This window comes from Chanodichthys erythropterus, chromosome 18, assembly GCF_024489055.1.
Source record: "Chanodichthys erythropterus isolate Z2021 chromosome 18, ASM2448905v1, whole genome shotgun sequence".
NCBI classification, from domain to species: domain Eukaryota; kingdom Metazoa; phylum Chordata; class Actinopteri; order Cypriniformes; family Xenocyprididae; genus Chanodichthys; species Chanodichthys erythropterus.
The window spans coordinates 36,072,471-36,092,401 of NC_090238.1; the positions used below are offsets into that span (position 1 = coordinate 36,072,471).

At 37.2% G+C, this 19,931-nt stretch overlaps 1 protein-coding gene across 3 annotated transcripts in view; it reads right to left on the reverse strand.

Annotated features, from left to right (window-relative positions):
- The window catches only part of crim1 (cysteine rich transmembrane BMP regulator 1 (chordin-like)), a 151,419-nt gene extending 145,210 nt beyond the window's left edge, over nucleotides 1-6,209 (reverse strand). For all 3 annotated transcript variants that reach the window (XM_067367414.1, XM_067367415.1, XM_067367413.1), the window contains exon 1: nucleotides 5,342-6,209. In XM_067367414.1, coding sequence (XP_067223515.1) covers nucleotides 5,342-5,654 — 313 coding nt within the window. In that variant the 5' untranslated portion in view covers nucleotides 5,655-6,209. The remainder of the gene's footprint in view (nucleotides 1-5,341) is intronic.
- Between the last annotated feature and the right edge of the window lie 13,722 nt (nucleotides 6,210-19,931).

Genomic DNA, 19,931 nt, shown 5'->3' on the forward strand with positions numbered 1-19,931 from the left:
ATACTAGGTCTTCCACTGTGTGGCTTCATAAAAATAGAGCGATCTGTGATATACAAGGCACATTTTTCTGACACTGATTCAATCTTGTATAATCATCAAGCAACATATGAATGTCAACAAACAAATAGAGTAGTTCTACGAGAAAAACACGGTGAGCAAAAATAATCAATAGATTCACTGAATTGACGAATGTCTCTTGAAAAATGGTATGATATTGAGTGTAACAGTTCACTTGCTGATGTAAAACACTAGGATTGCACCTGAACCCTAAAAAAGAAAATTAATGCAGTGACCGGTATGAGTATTTCTTGTTGAGATGCTCAAACAGTACAGCCGGCTTCACACAGGGACCCCTGACTGCTTTCTCTGAATTTAGAAGCAGCACATCATACATCACTTCCCAGGGAAAGCTCACCTGGAGGGTCCTGACACTAAACCCCCTGGGTGTTCCATGTGATGTGCTTGGTAAGCCCATCTCCAGAGAAGCCCACGGGGCATTTCAAGACCATCATCTCGAATGTATGTGTTCACTTGTAAACAGCCTGTCAAAGTAATCTCATGCTTTGGAATGTGGAGGAATTTATGGACTTGGACATGAACCTTACGGTCAATTCGAACAGAAAAATGCTTCTGTTGTTTTCTCCTCCACCCCTGTTAACTGTGGTGCTCCATTTAAAGGAACAGTTCACCTAAAAAATGAAAACTTCTGTCGTTATTTACCTTCATGTCATACCAAACCTGAATATATTTAGTTCTTTTATTAAACATTTGAATGGTAACATTTGGGTCTGTTTTGGGTCAAACTTTGAAGATATAGTCAAATTCCGCCTATGTCACGCGTGACCTTTCCAACGTGATTACGTAATGCGTGGCGAATCGCAGAGCTGAGCATTTGTGGTTAAAAATATGTCCTTTTTTAATTTTTTAAGAAAATGACTGATAATTTTGCTATATAAGACCCTTAAGGCTCCGGTATACTTCAAACGAAATCGAAGAACAAACTGATGTGACGTCATTTCGAACAAAATCAGGCCAAAAAGAAGTTCGTTTTGTGTTCTTTTTGGAAGTTCGAAACGGCTTGCCAAAGCGAACTTTCAGGAAAAGTTCGCTTCAGCTGCAAAACACCTTCGTACTACCATTGGTCAGTGACGATAACGTAATAGGAGGTGTGCGCTGAGGCTCCGCCTTCACTCGCGTGGGTCGCGTCTTTGAATGTGCTTGTAAAAAAAATGAGGTACTAACACTGTTTTTCATGTTTGATACTGTAAAGCTTCTTGATTTTAAGCAATCAAGTGCTGTATGACGTGATGTGACTGGAGTGCTACTTTGCAGAGCTCGTGCTAACATTCCCATGCTGTTATGATCAGACGCTTTTCTCATGCTTTCTATAATAAATGCTTGCTGTTTTCTTATTTTTGTTGTGTTTATTTTGTTACTGAGAAGAAAGTGCACGGCACATATTTACATATTCATATAACCGTCGCTCTCAGTGGTGTGGGCGGCGTCAGATGTTCGTTTACAGTATATCGCTGGTCACGCATTTCGAACTTCGTTTTACCCCTAAATGAAGAACGAAAAAGAAATTCGTTTGAAGTTTACCGGGGCCTTTATTCCTCGTCTGGGATCATGTAGAGCTCTTTGAAGCTGCACTGAAACTGACATTTAGACCTTCAACCCGTTGAACCCCAGTGAAGTCCACTATATGGAGAAAAACCCTGGAATGTTTTCCTCAAAAACCTTCATTTCTTTTCGACTGAAGAAAGAAAGACATAAACATCTTGGATGACATGGGGGCGAGTAAATTTTAATTCTGAAGTGAACTACTCCTTTAAGAGTGAACAAATTATGACAAAATTACATTTTTTAATTAAACTTTTCCTTAAAAGTCCAGTAGAAATCTGTGATGTGCCACAACACACAGGACTTTGAGATCTTCATAATTCATGGTGAAGCATGGCAGGTACGGTCTACGGCAGTTGTACTTTCTAATTCACTGTTAAGTCCCTCTGAGGTCTCGGTTTGTTAGGAGGTGAGGGTGGAGGTGAGCAGGACGTGGCCTGCAGTGGCATTCGCTGCACTCTCTCATCTGACTCATTTATTTGACAGCCGTAGCTGTGGCACTCAGTGCCGCAGTGTTTTCTTGGCTGAGTTACAGCAGATGTCACCCCGGCAGTTACATGTCAAATGGTCGAGACGCCTTCAATTTTCATTGCCAGCCATGCTGAAACCTGACCCGTGACATTGCAATGCATGTCCTCTGACCAAGTCGGTGTTCCAACTTGGACTATTGGCCAAACAAGCGACAGGACTCTACAGAGAAAAAGTATAACCGATACAACGTGCAAGCAGCATTCAGAAAATGATACAGATCTGTCTAGATAGCTTTATATGCCAGTCTTGATAATTGCGGTGCCAGTTTTTCATCTCTAGGGTCATTTATACATGGATTCAGTAAAAATCCATGGCTTTGATTCTTTCTTCAACAGCAGAAACACAAAATAAAAGGATACTCTAACCAAAAAATAAAAATTCTCTCATCATTTAATCACCCACATGCTGTCCCAGATACGGTATGACTTTCTTTCTTCTGTGGAACATAAGATTTTTAGAAAAATAATACATCTCTGTGAGCCCTCGTAATGCAAGTGGATGGGGACCCTCAAAGTTCACGCTTGAATAACTATGCAAAACAAACACAACAACAACAGTAATCCATACAACCCCAGTTGATGAATCAACATCTTCTGAAGAGAAACAATAGGTGAATGTGAGAAGCGCAACACAAACGTTTTGTGAAGCGCCGGTTACATCAATTGTGAACCAGCATTTAAAAGTTGTATGGAAACGATGATTATAGTTCATGAAGTTTATGAGGAGAGTTTAATTTGTCTAGAGCACTCATCTTAAGTAAAGAAAATCATATAGGCTACATATGGTGTGAGAGTGAGCAAATGATTGTTAGACCTACAAGATTAGAATTATCATTTTTGGGTGTTGTATAGCTTTAAAGGGTTAGTTCACCCCAAAATGACATTTCTGTCAACAAGTACTCGCACTCATGTCGTTCCACACCCGTAAGACCTTCTCGTCAAATTGTCGTCTCTTCATAACATTAAAGTTGAACCACTGTAGTCACGTTGACTATTTTAACTGTATTTTCAACCGGATGTCAAAAGGTGCAATGACGTTGCTGCCTATGTGTGGATCAGATACTCTTGTATTTCATCAAAAATATCTTTTTTTGGTGTGTTCTGAAGATGAACGAAAGTCTCACGGGTTTGGAACGACATGAGGGTGAATAATTAATGACAGAAATTTCATTTTTGGGTTAGTTTACCCTTTAAGTCTTTAAAAAATGGTGACAAAATGGTGATAAATCAGCTGATATTTGACACTGACAGCATGGTGAATGGATTTCTGTTTTCAAACATGTTGCATTTTGAGGAGCTATACATATTTATTTCATAAATTACATATGTAAACAGTGGGTTTACATTCTCATTATATATTTATGAGGTCAATAACATTGGACAAATACAGTTTAAAACGTGATTGTTCATCTGTGAAATATCATGTATGTCTGTTCTGGCTGTTCTAAAGTCTCCTAAAAGAACAATTTCTTCGCGTTTTCCATTTAATTTATCTCAGTCGCAGAAACTAAACAGCAAATGAAAGTGCATGTGACTGTTCAAAGCTCATTGTTATGTAATAGTACACTGACGCGAAACAACGCACTACTTTACTTGAGCAAGGCTTCATAACCCAAGATTTAAAACCACTCTTTCAAAACTACATATAACCCAGGGTTTAAAAAAAAACAATGTTACAAAGAGAAAACCCTCCAGAGAAGACCCTGAGCTTAGACGTGCTTGACAGCACAATTAACTGAATCAAGGTGAGGTGAGAAAAACGCAACCCGAGAAGCAAAACCTCATGACTGAAGGTAGGCTGTTAGAAGCGCACGTCCCTCAACGGTCCGATGTCAAATATACTGGCAGAGGCGCAAGTTAAGTTGCATAGCAGACATTCCGATGAAAAACCAACAAGCCTCGGCGGAAAGAGAGAGGCTGGCACCACGTCCAAAAACAGCACGGAATCCGTTAGCCATACCCCAAAGAAACGAAAAACCGACATGCTGCAAACACATTAACTACTCCAAACGACAGTCGCGTATGAAGGAAATGTGTTATTGTGTACGAGACAGGACCGACGCTTACATTTTGACTCATCCTTTCTTTCCTCTCCATAATGGCTTTACAATCACATTACGATATCTAATGAGCCCTGATAATGGTTCATTTCTACTCAAATTAGCTGTAATCATGATTCATAATGCTGATTCGTTTTTTCCCCTCTTTTTTTCTCACAAAACTGCTACTGTAGCTACTGTTAACACTTTAATGAACACAACACATTTACTACACTTTACACATTTTCTTTATCCTCTCCATAGACGGATAATGTGGCAAGCCGTTTTAACATCCATTCTTTAAATCTATTTTATGTTACCAGTAGCCTTGTTTTTAATTACGAGTAAATACTCCAATAATGAAAATATATTTTCACCAGTATTAAATATTGACTATATAGAGGAATGTAACATTTCTTTTTTCTATTGAATTCTACAGGGATCTGTGGTTCAGATATGGAATATTTACTTCCAGCTAGTATGTATTCCAATGTGGAGTACTGTAGTATTTCTAAAATAAGGAAAAATGCTGGGTTGTTTCAACCCATGTTTGGGTCAAATATGGACAAAGTCAACCTTTGGTTTAAATTTGTACATGTGTCCATATTTGACCAAAACGTGGGTTGAACAACCCAGCATTTCTAAGGTGTATTCATTAGAACTTTCATTCTAACTTAGAATTCCAAATGTGTGTAGTCGTTCGAATAGTACTGGTATCTAATAAATAAGAACTAAACATGAATACTTGTAACTAACATTACTGATACTACTAGTTCTACTAACAAACAAGTATTAGTAGCATTGCGAACAGAATAATTCATATCTGATCCACAGATCCCCAGAATTCAGAGATAAATCTTTGCAGTTTACCTTTTTAGCAGTAAAAATGGAACCGTTACTTGTCACAATTGGGATGTGACCAACATGCAATAATAACAAATTAACAGTAACATACGATAATGTGTCTATTAGTTAGTTTCACAAAATAAAGTGTTAAAAGAGCTTGCCGCTTTGGTTTAGTTTCTCCAAGAAATCCAGACGGAGGCAGAAGTGATGAGATTTATTAAACTCCTTTCACCATCATTGCGCTCGATTAAAGCAATGAACGTGGATGGCAACTTTTCAGAGAGTAAATGAAATGTGTATACAGACCTTCACAAACTCCAACCTCGTACTGCGTGATGGAGCCGCCGTTTAACGGGGGTCTGATCACGCACCGGAGTCCGCGGTCGCAGGTCCCGTACAGACCGTAAACGCCGCCGCAGCTCTCGTTCTTCTGCTTAGCACACACCGAGCAGCAGCCGCAGATCCCCAACACCACCGAGCCCGTGCAGTGCTTGGGCTCCTCGCATTTGGATTTATCACAGGGCAAGCAAATGAGCGCCCGACTGTTTTTCGCGATCAGCACCACAAGTTGGAAAATCAGCATGCATTTCATAAGAAGATACATCCTGGAGGAGGCCATGAAGGAAAAGTGAAAAATATTAGATATCCAACCCAACCCCTTCTCCCCAAACTACACGATGAGGAACAGATCCTCCAGCCAAACCAGCAAATAACAGAAGAAAATAGCGAGTCTGGACGCGCGCGAGAAATGTTCCGTTCAGAAAGACGCGTTTTCTTGTCGAGCAGAATAATAATACGGCGTTAAACTTTTGTTGACGAAAGCCACCAAAAAGGCATCTCCCTTCAGATGAACGACACCAGAAGAACTATCCCACGCTGTACAACCAGTGCATGGCTTATGCGTCACGATTTCTGCACTGTTCCGTCCAGTTTGTTTTTGCGAAGGAAAACTTTCCTCACGCGTCTCTTCCTTGGAGTCTTTCGTATCCACGCCTGTCCTGCGCCTATAAAGCCAAAGCGTGATGTTTTTCAGTAGTTCCCTGTCGAAGGAAACACGGTCCTGTTATGTTTTTGTCGCCAGCAGAGATTCATTCAGCTGTGCGAATAAATGTTTCCAGCGATCGCGTCCGTCTCATGTCTACCGCTTGCGCTCGCTGCTGAGCGTTCAGCTCAGTCCCTCACCGTGACCTCATAACGGAACCACTCCCATCTCGCATTACTTTGCTCCATTGGAGAGTTCGTTCGTTCCAGATATGAGACACAGGAAATGCTGGTAACACGACACGCTCACGCGCAGGAGTCTGTGGTGTAGTTCCCGCCGGTGAAGGTGCATGATGTGTGGAATGTGGGGCCCGCATAACTTTGAAAGAATCTCGAGTTTGTGTGGCTGCACACCTTTAGTGCGATTTTCTCGGAGGAATTGTTATGTCTTGGTTTGGCCATATATTGTTTTCAAACAATATAGTAGGAGTATTTACACACGGTATCAAACAAATCTTCCCAAGTTCAGTGTATATTAACATAGCCTAAACATAAACAGGTTTTGTCAGAAAATATCTTTGTTATCAGAGATCATAGGTTTAAAAAATCTTCATGGTTTCATTGTGAGTCTCGGACAAACCCATTGCAACAGTTTATCTTACACTGTACAAAGTGGTAAAGAACGTAATGTTAAGGAGAAGCAGCAGATTTTCACCAGAAACAATGTCATTTGTTATTTTCATACATTGCTAAGTAAATTTGAAAACAAAATAGCCATACTCTAAATTTAAACCCATATTTTATTTTTTGAAATCAACTCAGTTTGAGACATTGTTTAACTCCCTTTCTGAAACATCAAAGCTCTTTAAAAAGCAGGATTTTATTTTATTTTAAAAATCAGCTCAGTTTGAGACATTGTTTTATTCCCTTTCTGAAACATCCAAGCTCCATCAAAAGGAGGATTTTTTTTTTTCATTTTATTTTATTTTATTTTCAGCACAGTTGGAGACACTGTTTGATTCCCTTCTGAAACATCCAAGGTCCTTAAAAAGCAAAACATTTTGCCTCTAAATTTATTTTTATTTTATTTTATTGTTTATTTTATTTTATTTTATTTTATTTTGTTTGTCATTTTCATACATTTATAGTAGGCTAAGTAAACATTTGTGACCCTGGACCGCGAATTGATGTATGGTTTTTAGAATAGGAACATTTTTTAAAATCTGGAATCTGATGGTGCAAAAAAATCAAAATATTGAGAAAATCGCCTTTAAAGTTGTCCAAATGAAGTCCTTAGCAACGCATATCTACTCACAAAAATATGTTTTATATATATTTACAGTAGGACAAAATATCAATCATTTTGACCCATACAATGTATTGTTGGCTATTGCTACAAATGAAGAGTTTCGTTGCAAAACGAGATAAATCCGTTTTTAACATTTTTGTCAAAACATGTTTATTATTATGTTATCATGTTATTATTTTGTTTTATGGTGCTACTTAGCTGTATTTTTTAAGTTATGAAGGTTTAAATCAAAACAAACCAACTGCAGTTGAATTGATATTAATTGGAATGCACAACCAAAAAACAAGATTTTTGAAAAATTAAAAAAATGGATTTATCTCGTTTTGCAACGAAACTCTTCAAATATACCTGTGTGACTTGTGGCTGGTTTTGTGGTCCAGGGTCACATTTAAAGTTATGTGAAAACAAAATAGCCATATTTACTTTATTAATATTACAAATTGTTTGTCATATTGTGAATGATTCATTAGTGCACATTATTCCTAAGAAAAAAAAAATGTCTTCACAATCATTTCAGCAAAATATAACAACTTGCTCTTCCTCTGAAACAACTTTCCTTTCCAGCTGATATCACCAAACCCCTTTTATTTTTCAACTCCTGTACCTCCAACCATCTGTGAGATCTTTAACAATTCAGTCAAAGCCCCCTTCAAAATCCACTGTCAGATTTTAAAATGCAAATGTTTATTTTAAAATAAATTGGAACTTAATGTTTTAGTTCACCCAAAAATGAAAATTCTTTCATTTATTACTCACCTTCATGTTGTTCCACATCCGTAAGACCTTCGTTCATCTTTGGAACACAAATTATATTTTGATGAAATCCAAGAGTTCTCTGACTCCTCCATAGATAGCAGGAAGGTACTAAAGACATCATTAAAATAGTCAGTGTGACTGCAGTGGTTCAACCTTAATGTTATGAAGCGACGAGAATACTTTTTCTGGGCAAAAACAAAACAAAAATAAGACGTAGAACCTGGAAGCGCTGAACGTAAACATCGTAGAATGACACAGAAGAGAAGATATGTAAGGGATGATGTACATCCAGCTGGTTATCATCGCAGAATAAACCCTGACAGGGTGATCAGATTTTGCATTAGCCTGAAGGGATTTATTCTGCAATATCAACCTTCTGGATGTATAAGTAAATAATTAGACATGAAAGATCTGAGTTGAAATATTTTATTAGCTCTTTAAACTCAAAGCTTCCACAGAAAGAGAAGTTGCTAGTGCGACAAGTTCAAACTAGATGGACATTTAAGAGATTAAATGTTATTAAACGGCATTTCGCCACATAAATAATTATGGGAATAAGAGATATTGATCTGAAATTAAATTCCTATCTTATAATCCAACAGTGTACAAAATAATACTCACAAAATGGCAGGAGCTGTGTTTGTATGAAACAAGAGAGAGCGAGTCTATGATCACATAATTAAATAACTGTACACAAAATATTGATTTGACTGAGTTTTAATATTTTATTAACTCACCAAATGCAAAACTTTCACAAAGAAAAAACGTTCCTAGCAAGTGTATCACACTACAGACTTCAGTTACCAGGATGAGCCTGTGATATTTGTTTTTAACGGTTGTTATCTGGGAATAAAATACCACTGGATGGCGCGATTGACCAATCAGAATCAAGTATTCCACAGAGCTGTGTAATAATGTTGAATAAAGTTGTTATTTTTAAAAAGTATTTTTGTCACTTCATAACATTAAGGTTGAACCACTGTAGTCACATGGACTATTTTAACAATGTCTTTACTGCCTTTCTGGACCTTGAAAGTGGTGATTACATTGATCTCTATGGAGGACTCAGAGAGATTTCATCAAAAATATCTTAATTTGTGTTCTGAAGATGAATGAAAGTCTTATGTACGGAAGAGGATTAGGGCCAAGCAATAATAAAAAAATAAAAACCATCTGGAGATTAAAGTTGTTAAATTACGAGAAAAAAACTTGTTAAATTTTGAGAAAAAAGTCGAGATAAAATGTTGAGAATAAACTCGTTAAATTACGAGAGCAAATTCATTAAATTATGATAAAAATTTCAAGAAAAAAGTCAAGATAAAATGTTGAGAATAAACTCGTTAAATTACGAGAGCAAATTCATTAGATTATGAGAAAAATGTCGTTAAATTTCAAGAAAAAAGTCGAGATAAAATGTTGAGAATAAAGTCACTAAATTACGAGAAAAAAGTTGTTAAATTACGAGAACAAATTCGTTAAATTATGAGAAAAATGTTGTTAAATTTCGAGAAAAAAGTCGAGATAAAATGTTGAGAATAAACTCGTTAAATTATGAGAAAAAAGTCGTTAAATTACAAGAACAAATTCGTTAAATTATGAGAAAAATGTTGTTAAATTTCAAGAAAAAAGTTGAGATAAAATGTTGAGAATAAACTTGTTAAATTACGGGAAAAAACGCGTTAAATTTCTTGAAAAAAGTCGAGATAAAATGTTGAGAACAAATTCGTTAAATTATGAGAAAAAAGTCATTAAATTACAAGAAAAAAGTTGTTAAATTACAAGAACAAATTCGTTAAATTACGAATTTGTTCTCATAATTTAACAACTTCTTTCTCGTAATTTAATGACTTTATTCTCATAATTTAACAAATTTGTTCTCGAAATTTAAAAACTTTAATCTCGAGATGGTTTTATTTTTTTTATTATTGCTTGGCCCTAATCCTCTTCCGTACTTATGGGTTTGGAAAGACATGAGTGATTATTGACAGAAACTTCATTTTTGGGTGAACTAATCCTTTAAAGAAAGCTAGAAGTGAAAAAAAAGGCGATTTTATCCATGGATATTTTATTAAATCATTGTTGTTTTCTGATTGCTGTGATGTCATTTGCTGGAGGGGATGGATTATCGCCCATCCCTCGTGCCGGTGCACATGAAATAAGAGAAGGGGGGGGGGGGGGGTGTTAATGTTTTTGCACATGATTGTTATTAAATGATGTGCACAGATACATAATAAACACTGAAATATTCCATAGAATTGTCAATTAGGATTTCATGGTGACTTTAAATCACAATTGTGCAACTGAGCAGTTGCTTTATCTTGAATCCAACACCCATACTGAAGCTTTTCTCTGCAGAGCTATATCAGCGCTATCAGATGTCATAATCCTGTAGATGATGAGTGATACATGGCTAAGAGCCAAGAACAGGGCCTCTCTTCTTGCCTTGAGAAACCATTTGTACAACAATCTCTGAAGAAATCAGATATCTTTGGATTATATTTGCTGCTCTTTCATCTTGGCTCTTTTTACTGCAGTGATGTCCTGGCTTTGGGATGTAGCCAATTAGCAATATTCTCTATACAAACTATGAATATTATTGCCAAACACAAGATTTGAGTTTGTAGTTGACATATACTGTAGATATGGGTTTAGTTGATGCTAAATGGATATGATAACAGACACATTGCTTGAGTTAATTCTATTCTCTTTATGCAGGACATTTCAATCCCAAGAGGGGTTCGAACATAAGACATGGAAGCCTTTTTGAAGCCGGATGCTGTTTTTATCGATCAGTAAACCGCAGTCACTCTGGCCACCTTCAGATTCTGTTTATCTACTTTCTTTCCTCATTTCACATCAAATGTGATCTTGTCTGAAGGGTTTAAGATTTTTTGCTTATACTCAGTGGTGTCAGATATTTCAGAGAGTATTTGAATACAGTCAAACCCATAGGAGTATATCAAAAAAGGGGAAAAAAGAATACTGCTCAGAGCAAAAACACAGTTGGTTCTCATGTGGGCCCACGCTTTGACGCAGTTTCCCAAAGGCAGTGAAACTGGTAACAGTTCTTGGAGCCAGTGGACATAGGACTGTGTCTATAATGAGAGAAATCCTATAAAACTTTCCCTTTAAACCAGTCCACTTAAACTGAACAAAATAGATTTTTTATAGAGCTTCAAAATAATTCTTTTTTATAGCTACCTGTGGTATTGTTATCAATAAAGGGTGCATTATGTTGTGTCAAAGAGACACATCCAGGCTCCTTGGAGAGGAAAAGTGCTGGCTTTATTTTATTTTATTTTATTTTATTTTATTTTATTTTATTTTATTTTATTTTATTTATTTTATTTTATTATTTTATTATTTTATTTTATTTTATTTTATTTTATTTTATTTTATTTTATTTTATTTTATTTTGAAATAGCACAGTTTGAGACATTGTTTTATTCCCTTTCTGAAACATCCAAGCTCTTTAAAAAGGAGGATTTTATTTCATTTTAATGTATTTCATCTCATTTCATTATTTTATTTTATTTTATTTTATTTTATTTTATTTTATTTTATTTTATTTTATTTTATTTTATTTTATTTTATTTTATTTTATTTTAATTCATCTCTTTTTTATTTTATTTTATTTTATTTTATTTTATTTTATTTTATTTTATTTTATTTTATTTTATTTTATTTTATTTTATTTTATTTTATTTTATAATCAGCAGAGTTTGAGTTTAATTCCCTTCAGAAACATCCAAGCTCCTTAAAAAGCAAAACATTCTACTTCTAAATTTAAATCCATATTTTATTTGATTTTATTTTCATATTGAAATCACATTTGAAAACATAAATATCCCTTCTAAGTAGAAATGAGATGTGATATGAGAAGTGAGATACAATGTGATAGAGAGAGTGAGTGAGAGAGAGAGAGAGAGAGAGAGAGAGAGAGAGAGAGAGAGAAGCAGGGGATTTCAACAAAAATCCCCATTTGCTTTAATTAATCTAATTTCTGTCCAGAAATCATACTGTTACTTTGAACCATTTTTTGTTTGACTTTCTTTGGGAAATGACACTGACATTGTGAGAAGGAGTTAACTGGCACAATGCTCGGGGTTGTTTTCTTCTGGATGTGTCTAATTGTTTAATGATGTTAGGTGCTGGCTAATTGAACACCCACTGTTCCAGTACCACTGTTTGTTGTTATAGTTCCTGGGGAAACAGCCACCGGTGTTCCTGCACCCCACTGAATTAGCCCTGATGAGCTAGGTCTTATCAGCCATCTCCTTTCAGTCAGAATATGACCCTCAGAAGTCCTTTCTCAAAACCGACAACATTATGTATGCCAAGGACAGTGAGGAATGCTTCCCAATGAAAGGTCCCTCGTGCACTCAGCATAATCTTGGTCATCAACCCCCACGTTTCATGTTCAAATGAGGGTAGAATCTTTCAAACGTCTTGGGAAACGGCTCAAATTTAGTCAAACCACCTCAATCCCATTTAACAGGCTTTTAACAGCTGTAGCCATCAACAGCTCAAATATGTAGGTGGCATTCCCGCTGAGGAACAAAATTAGATTTTACATTCAAACGACCAAGGCTCTGTCTTTCACAACTCAAGACTCAACTCACTTTCCTGCTACGATCGTGCAAAGCACTGACATGTTTAGCCTACCTGTCTAGGCTGTCAAGTTAAAACTGAACTCTGAACGACCAGAGAGCGTCTACCCGCGACGATTCAGACGTCTGTCAATGTCTAACGCAATTAACGCCACCTCCCTGAAAACAAAGCCAGCTCATTGGCCCTGTCCTCTTTCAATAATCATTAAGTCTTTTTCTCTTCTGCATTATCCCTTTCCTCTCAGCCTCATTGTGGCTTCCAGGTACTGAGTGACGGCTGGCTATTGTACGCCAGACAATGTCCTAGACAGTGTGTTTTTTTTTTTTTTTTGTAACTCGGAGGACAGTCTGTGGTTGTATTGTGTTGTATGTAAATTATAATCTCTATGGCATCTCTTTTGTTGGAGCTGCTGTATTTAACGCAGATGATTTGATATTGTCTCCCAGCGGCGGCTCTTGTGAGCCTGTATCAAATTCATGGAGGTCAGTGGGGGAAGAGAGATGGAGTGTTGGATAAAGCAGTGAAGCGTCTGATGTTTTATGGAGATTTGCAGCCGTGTGTGTGTAATCGGTGGCTGATCCTACTATTACCATCAGGTCCGTTTCCAAATGTTTAGCCGCCTTGTTCATTCTCCCACAGCTGCCTTCCGTATCATTTGCGCAAAAAGTGTGTTCGGCATACACAAACAATGTTTGTGTTGATTAGATGCGTACTGCATTAATAGTTGTTATTCTCGTTGTCCCTTGGCCTTTCTGTGCAGCAAGTGTTTACTTTGGCATTTACTTCTTCGCTTTTTCTCTTCGTGCACCACAACATTGGCTTAGATTAATGGCATATCTTAAATTAAATAACAAAAGCCAAATGCTGTCTGCTCAGGATAGGGCAAAAAAAGAAAAACTTGCAAGAAAACAAATAATTAACGTCGCACAAGGTGTGACGGCTCCAGTTCGTGAAGCAATTTTATTCCCTGGCCGCTGAGACACGCAGAAGCTGTAAACGTTGGGCCAGGGAGCAGCATGAGGGTGCAGAAGAGCGCTGATGACAGCCACTAGACTCATTGTGACTGGAGCGTTGGCTCTGCAGCCGCTGGGCTAACTGCTCCATTAATCATCCACACAGGTCTGCACATCACCCCCAAATGCACAGCAGCAAAAAGCCAAGCATTTATCCCAAAGTGCTCAGACAAGGGAATGAGTACTGGACCCTGCTTGCTGCAACCTTTTTTACTTCCTCAATGAAATATATCTGCTTCGTTGGAATAACATTATATGTAATGCCAATTATTCAATGTGAACTGTAGATGATAGATAGATAGATAGATAGATAGATAGATAGATAGATAGATAGATAGATAGATAGATAGATAGATAGATAGATAGATAGATAGATAGATAGATAGATAGATAGATAGATAGATAGATAGATAGATAGATAGCTCTTTCGTGTCATCTGAACTCTTGTTTTGGGTTGGTGCATAGATTGTCTCATCTTCTTTTGCTCTTTTTCCTATGGTGCTGGTCAGCAAACAGTGTTGCATTACCGCACATGCCCCTTCTGGATTGGAATGTGGATTGCCTGTGACTGACTTTATTTGTTATCTGTGACAGTTCAAGATGAATACATGTACCGTTACAGACATAATGATGGATGGATGGGTGGGTGGATGGATATTATGAACATTATGATTTTTGAAGAAATCACGGAAACATGTGCAAAAGCAGAAAAAGAGCCTACTTCACCTTTCCATGTGTTGACGACGAGAGAAGCAGCATCTGAGGCTTTGCCTTTCCTGGGCAAGCATATTTCGTCACTGGACTGTAGTAGTAAGACTTCCATGAGTCACGACACAAATCGGCACAATGCCAAATGAAATTGTCTTATTATAACAGCGGAAACAACTTAAAATACTCTGTCATTTATGGTTATACAGATAAGAGTAAGACATCATTCAAAAAGGTAAATGTATTTTTATTTGTGTGCACTCACAATAACAACAAAACATTGTGCTTGTGTAAAATAAAGAAAACAAACAGGACGCCGCTTTCTGCAATCCCAGTTTCTTTTCTGTGAAGTTTGTGGAGCGCGTCATAAAAATGAATCGTATACTAGTAGACTACTTGCAAGACTTTTTTTGCGTGCCTTCTGAAATCTTGTTTTGGGTTGGTATTGTGCCGGTTAGCAAACAGCATTGCATTACCGTGCACGCCCCTGTCTGGATTGGAGTGTGGATCACTTATGACTGAATGTATTCATCATCTGACTGTATGCACTGAACCGTGACCGTTCAGGACAAATACATATACCGTTACACCCCTAATGATGAATGGGTGGATGGATGGATGGACGGATAGATTGATTGATTGATTGATTGATTGATTGATTGATTGATTTTTGTGTTCCACAGGTGAAAGAAAGCCATACAGATTTGGAACAACATGTTGACAATTTTGGAAGAATTAAGAAAATTCATTATTATATAATTAACATGTGGGTCCAGATGCATGATGATTTACATACATTGTCTATCACAATTTTTAAAAACAATTATTTGTGATAAATTTAAGGTATACTCCACCCTAAAATGAAAATTCTCTGATCGTTTACTCACCCTCATGCCATGCTAGATGTTATATCTTTATTTCTTCTGTGGGGCACAAACAGAGAAACAGAGTCCATATAATGCAAGTTAAAGTTCACGCTTCAAAAACCACACAAAACAAACACGCCAGTAACCCCCACGACCCCAGAGGATGATGAGAAATGATAGGTGTGTGTGAGAAAAATACTAATGTTTTAAACTTTTTAAACTATAATCTATTGCTTTATGAGAGCATCATATACGACAGCACGTTGTGAATCAGGACATACAGTAAGTGTGTTGTGAAGTTCGCACGAGTGAAACGGACGCACAGGAGGCCGTCAATTCTCCTAGAGTTTCACAATGAACATACATCACTCATCACAGTCTGCTGATGTTTACGTCAAGAGTGAACTCATGAACTCAGATAAGATGGTTTATCGATAAAAATTTAAAATATTAGTATTTTTCTCTCTCTCTCACACACATCTATCATTTAGCTCGAGAAGACATAGATTTATCCACTAGGATTGTAAGGGTGACCATCATAATTTCTATGTGTGGTTTTTCACTTGCATTATATGGACTCATGGATCTGATATGGATTATTGTTCTAAAAATCTTAATTTGTGTTCATCTGAAGAAAGAAAGTCATATACATCTGGGATGGCATGAGGGTGAGTGAATGATGAAAGAATCTCTAAACTGACAATCCAAATATGGTAGATATTATATGTAAGCTTGTGCCCCCATATTACTAATTCAAAACATAGCAGAGCCTCCTCTTATCTAGACTCACTTTCACAAGTATGTGAACCATGAGGCAGTACACTAAGAATAACCCCTGCAGAAACTGTCTCATCTTGAAAGCATCTACACTGAATAAATGTTTTGTGATGACAGAACAATTACTTCATAATTGAATTTAAGGCTCATTGTCCGCGAGGCACAGAAAGCTTGGGCTAATGGCTTTCATTCAACTGACAGGCAGCATTCATCTGCACTCATCAGAGCATTCCAAACATCTCAACCATTCCGTAACGCTCCAATGTTTATACACTGGAATGCAAGTAACATGGGCCTGATAATTATCAGCATAACTTTGGATCTGTTGATTTTAGACTGTACAGTTGAATGTATTGTTCTCTGGTAACAGACATAAAGGCATAAAGGCATATGTATGAACGAAAATAACAATATATTAGACTTCCCAGACTCAAATAATACAGGAATAATCAAAATAAACATATTTATTTCAAGGTTACTTAAAAAACATGACCATCTCCTTTATTTTATTTCAAATGTACTCCTCTTTTACACACCAGCCAATCTGACACACTGCAACACAGCAAGGGTTAACCATAACTGTACTTTCCCCCTTGTCTCTCATTCTTTTTCCCCCTCGTCTTTTTGTGAGCACATGATAAAAGAATGCATGGAATGCCAGTGAGCACGGCGCCAGCAGCGTTTCCAGTAGCACTGGCCGATGAGAACTGGGAGGGTGGAGGTGGGGTCGAGCCTGGAGACTGGGCTTTCTTTACTGTGTTTGGGGAAATTACTGCTTTTTTCCATATAAAGTAGTGCATTCCACAGCCTGACTGGCAAACTAAACCTCCTCTCCCTTCATAAAGGGACCGAATTAGAGACATAATAACTTTAGAGGGGAAACACATTCCTAACTCGAGGACATATACAGCACTTGAAAGTATACAGTTACAGGAAAAGACTTTGAATCAGAGCAATAAAAGAATTTGGCTGCATGACATCACAGTGCATACAGAGGTCACAATCTGAAACAAATCATGAAGTGTATTTGAATTACAAATGATTCAAAATGAACAATTAACCAGTAAAGTATATTCAGAGACGGATTATAACACTGTCGTGCCCTGGGAATGGACCTGTCTAAAGCCCCCAGTCCCCCCCCCCAACCCCCCCCCCCCCCCAATCCGATATAGCATCAAGTGTCAAGTTTTAGTAATTTCGTTACGTGTTATTGTAATTTCAGTAAGAAGTTTGACTCATTTATATACTGATTTACAGTGGGTACGGAAAGTATTCAGACCCCCTTAAATTTTTCACTCTTTGTTATATTGTAGCCATTTGCTAAGTTCATTTTTTCCCTCATTAATGTACACACAGCACCACATATTGACAGAAAAAAAACACAGAATTGTTGACATTTTTGCAGATTTATTAAAAAAATAAAAACGAAATATCACATGGTCCTAAGTATTCAGACCCTTTGCTCAGTATTTAGTAGAAGCACCCTTTTGATCTAATACAGCCATGAGTCTTTTTGGGAAAGATGCAACAAGTTTTTCACACCTGGATTTTTATCTGTGTGCTTAGGGTCATTGTCTTGTTGGAAGGTAAACCTTCGGCCCAGTCTGAGGTCCTGAGCACTCTGGAGAAGGTTTTCGTCCAGGATATCCCTGTACTTGGCCGCATTCATCTTTCCCTCAATTGCAACCAGTCGTCCTGTCCCTGCAGCTGAAAAACACCCCCACAGCATGATGCTGCCACCACCATGCTTCACTGTTGGGACTGTATTGGACAGGTGATGAGCAGTGCCTGGTTTTCTCCACACATACCGCTTAGAATTAAGGCCAGAAAGTTCTATCTTGGTCCATTCAGACCAGAGAATCTTATTTCTCACCATCTTGGAGTCCTTCAGGTGTTTTTTAGCGAACTCCATGCGGGCTTTCATGTGTCTTGCACTGAGGAGAGGCTTCCGTCAGGCCACTCTGCTATAAAGCCCCGACTGGTGGAGGGCTGCAGTGATGGTTGACTTTCTACAACTTTCTCCCATTTCCCGACTGCATCTCTGGAGCTCAGCCACAGTGAACTTTGGGTTCTTCTTTACCTCTCTCACCAAGACTCTTCTCCCCCGATAGCTCAGTTTGGCCGGACGGCCAGCTCTAGGAAGGGTTCTGGTCGTCCCAAACGTCTTCCATTTAAGGATTATGGAGGCCACTGTGCTTAAGTGCATCAGAATTTTTTTTGTAACCTTGGCCAGATCTGTGCCTTGCCACAATTCTGTCTCTGAGCTCTTCAGGCAGTTCCTTTGACCTCATGATTCTCATTTGCTCTGACATGCACTGTGAGCTGTAAGGTCTTATATAGACAGGTGTGTGGCTTTCCTAATCAAGTCCAATCAGTATAATCAAACACAGCTGGACTCAAATGAAGGTGTAGAACCATCTCAAGGATGATCAGAAGAAATGGACAGCACCTGAGTTAAATATATGAGTGTCACAGCAAAGGGTCTGAATACTTAGGACCATGTGATATTTCAGTTTTTCTTTTTTAATAAATCTGCAAAAATGTCAACAATTCTGTGTTTTCCTGTCAATATGGGGTGCTGTGTGTACATTAATGAGGAAAAAAAAATGAACTTAATGATTTTAGCAAATGGCTGCAATATAACAAAGAATGAAAAACTGAAGGGGGTCTGAATACTTTCTGTACCCACTGTATATCAGTTAAACAGTTTAAAAATCATTTAAAATGATAGTTCACCCCAAAAATGAAAATTATACCATGATATTACCACCCTTAAGCCATCCTTGGTGTATCCTATCTTCTTTCAGATGAACACAGTCCAAGTTATATTGAATAATATTTTCACTCTTTCCCAGCTTTATAATGGTAGAGAAGGGGATTTAAGATTTTGAAGCCCGAAAAAGCACATCCATTCATCATAAAAGTAATCCATACGGCTCCAGGGGGTTAATAAAGGCCGTCTGAAGTGAAGCAATGGGGTTTTTTTTTTAAAGAAAAATATCCACATTTAAATCTTTATAAATTATAATAACTAGCTTCTTGCAGATGGCCGTATCGATTTATGGTGAAAGAGTATTATAAAAATGCATTTTTGAGAGAAAAAAAGATATGTTGCATATAGGTTGCATTTTATTATTACATTCAGAAATATTATCCTATATATTGCTAAATGTTTACAAACATTATAAACACAAATAAACATAGCTAAAAGCTATTTTAGTTCCTCTCTCTCCACAACAAATCCTTTAAATTTAACGGTATTCAGAACTGAACAAGAATGAAAAACAAGTCGGCTTATATAATTCAAGCCAAATGAAATTATTTAAAGCGAAACTGAAACATAAACCGACATTGGGTTCATGTATACCTCTCTCATTTGGCACACATCCAAATATTTCTATATTCCCGGTGAATTTGGATGCTAAACTATTATTTATTATGTAAACTAACAGTGTTGAGGTAACGCATTACAAGTAAAGGCTGGTTCACACTGTGCCATTTTGGCCACGATTTGGTCGTCTGAGACAAATTTTGCTAATCCTAAAAGATTCCTATAATCCTAGCCTAAAATCTGTAGTCTTTGATCGCTAGTTTGACATGTTCACAGACAGCTGGTTATATATATATATATATATATATATATATATATATATATATATATATATATATATATATATATATATATATATATATATATATATATGCTGCTGCACAAATACCATATATAAATGACCTGTAGCAGATCCATACAGGTGGAGCTGGGGATGGTGGAGGGTTTCAAAGGAACTTTGAAAGAGCTGCAAACTGCTACAGCAAACTCTGACAAAACATTGGCTGCAGAAGCAACAGGAGCCAGTCAGCTTGTGCCATGTATT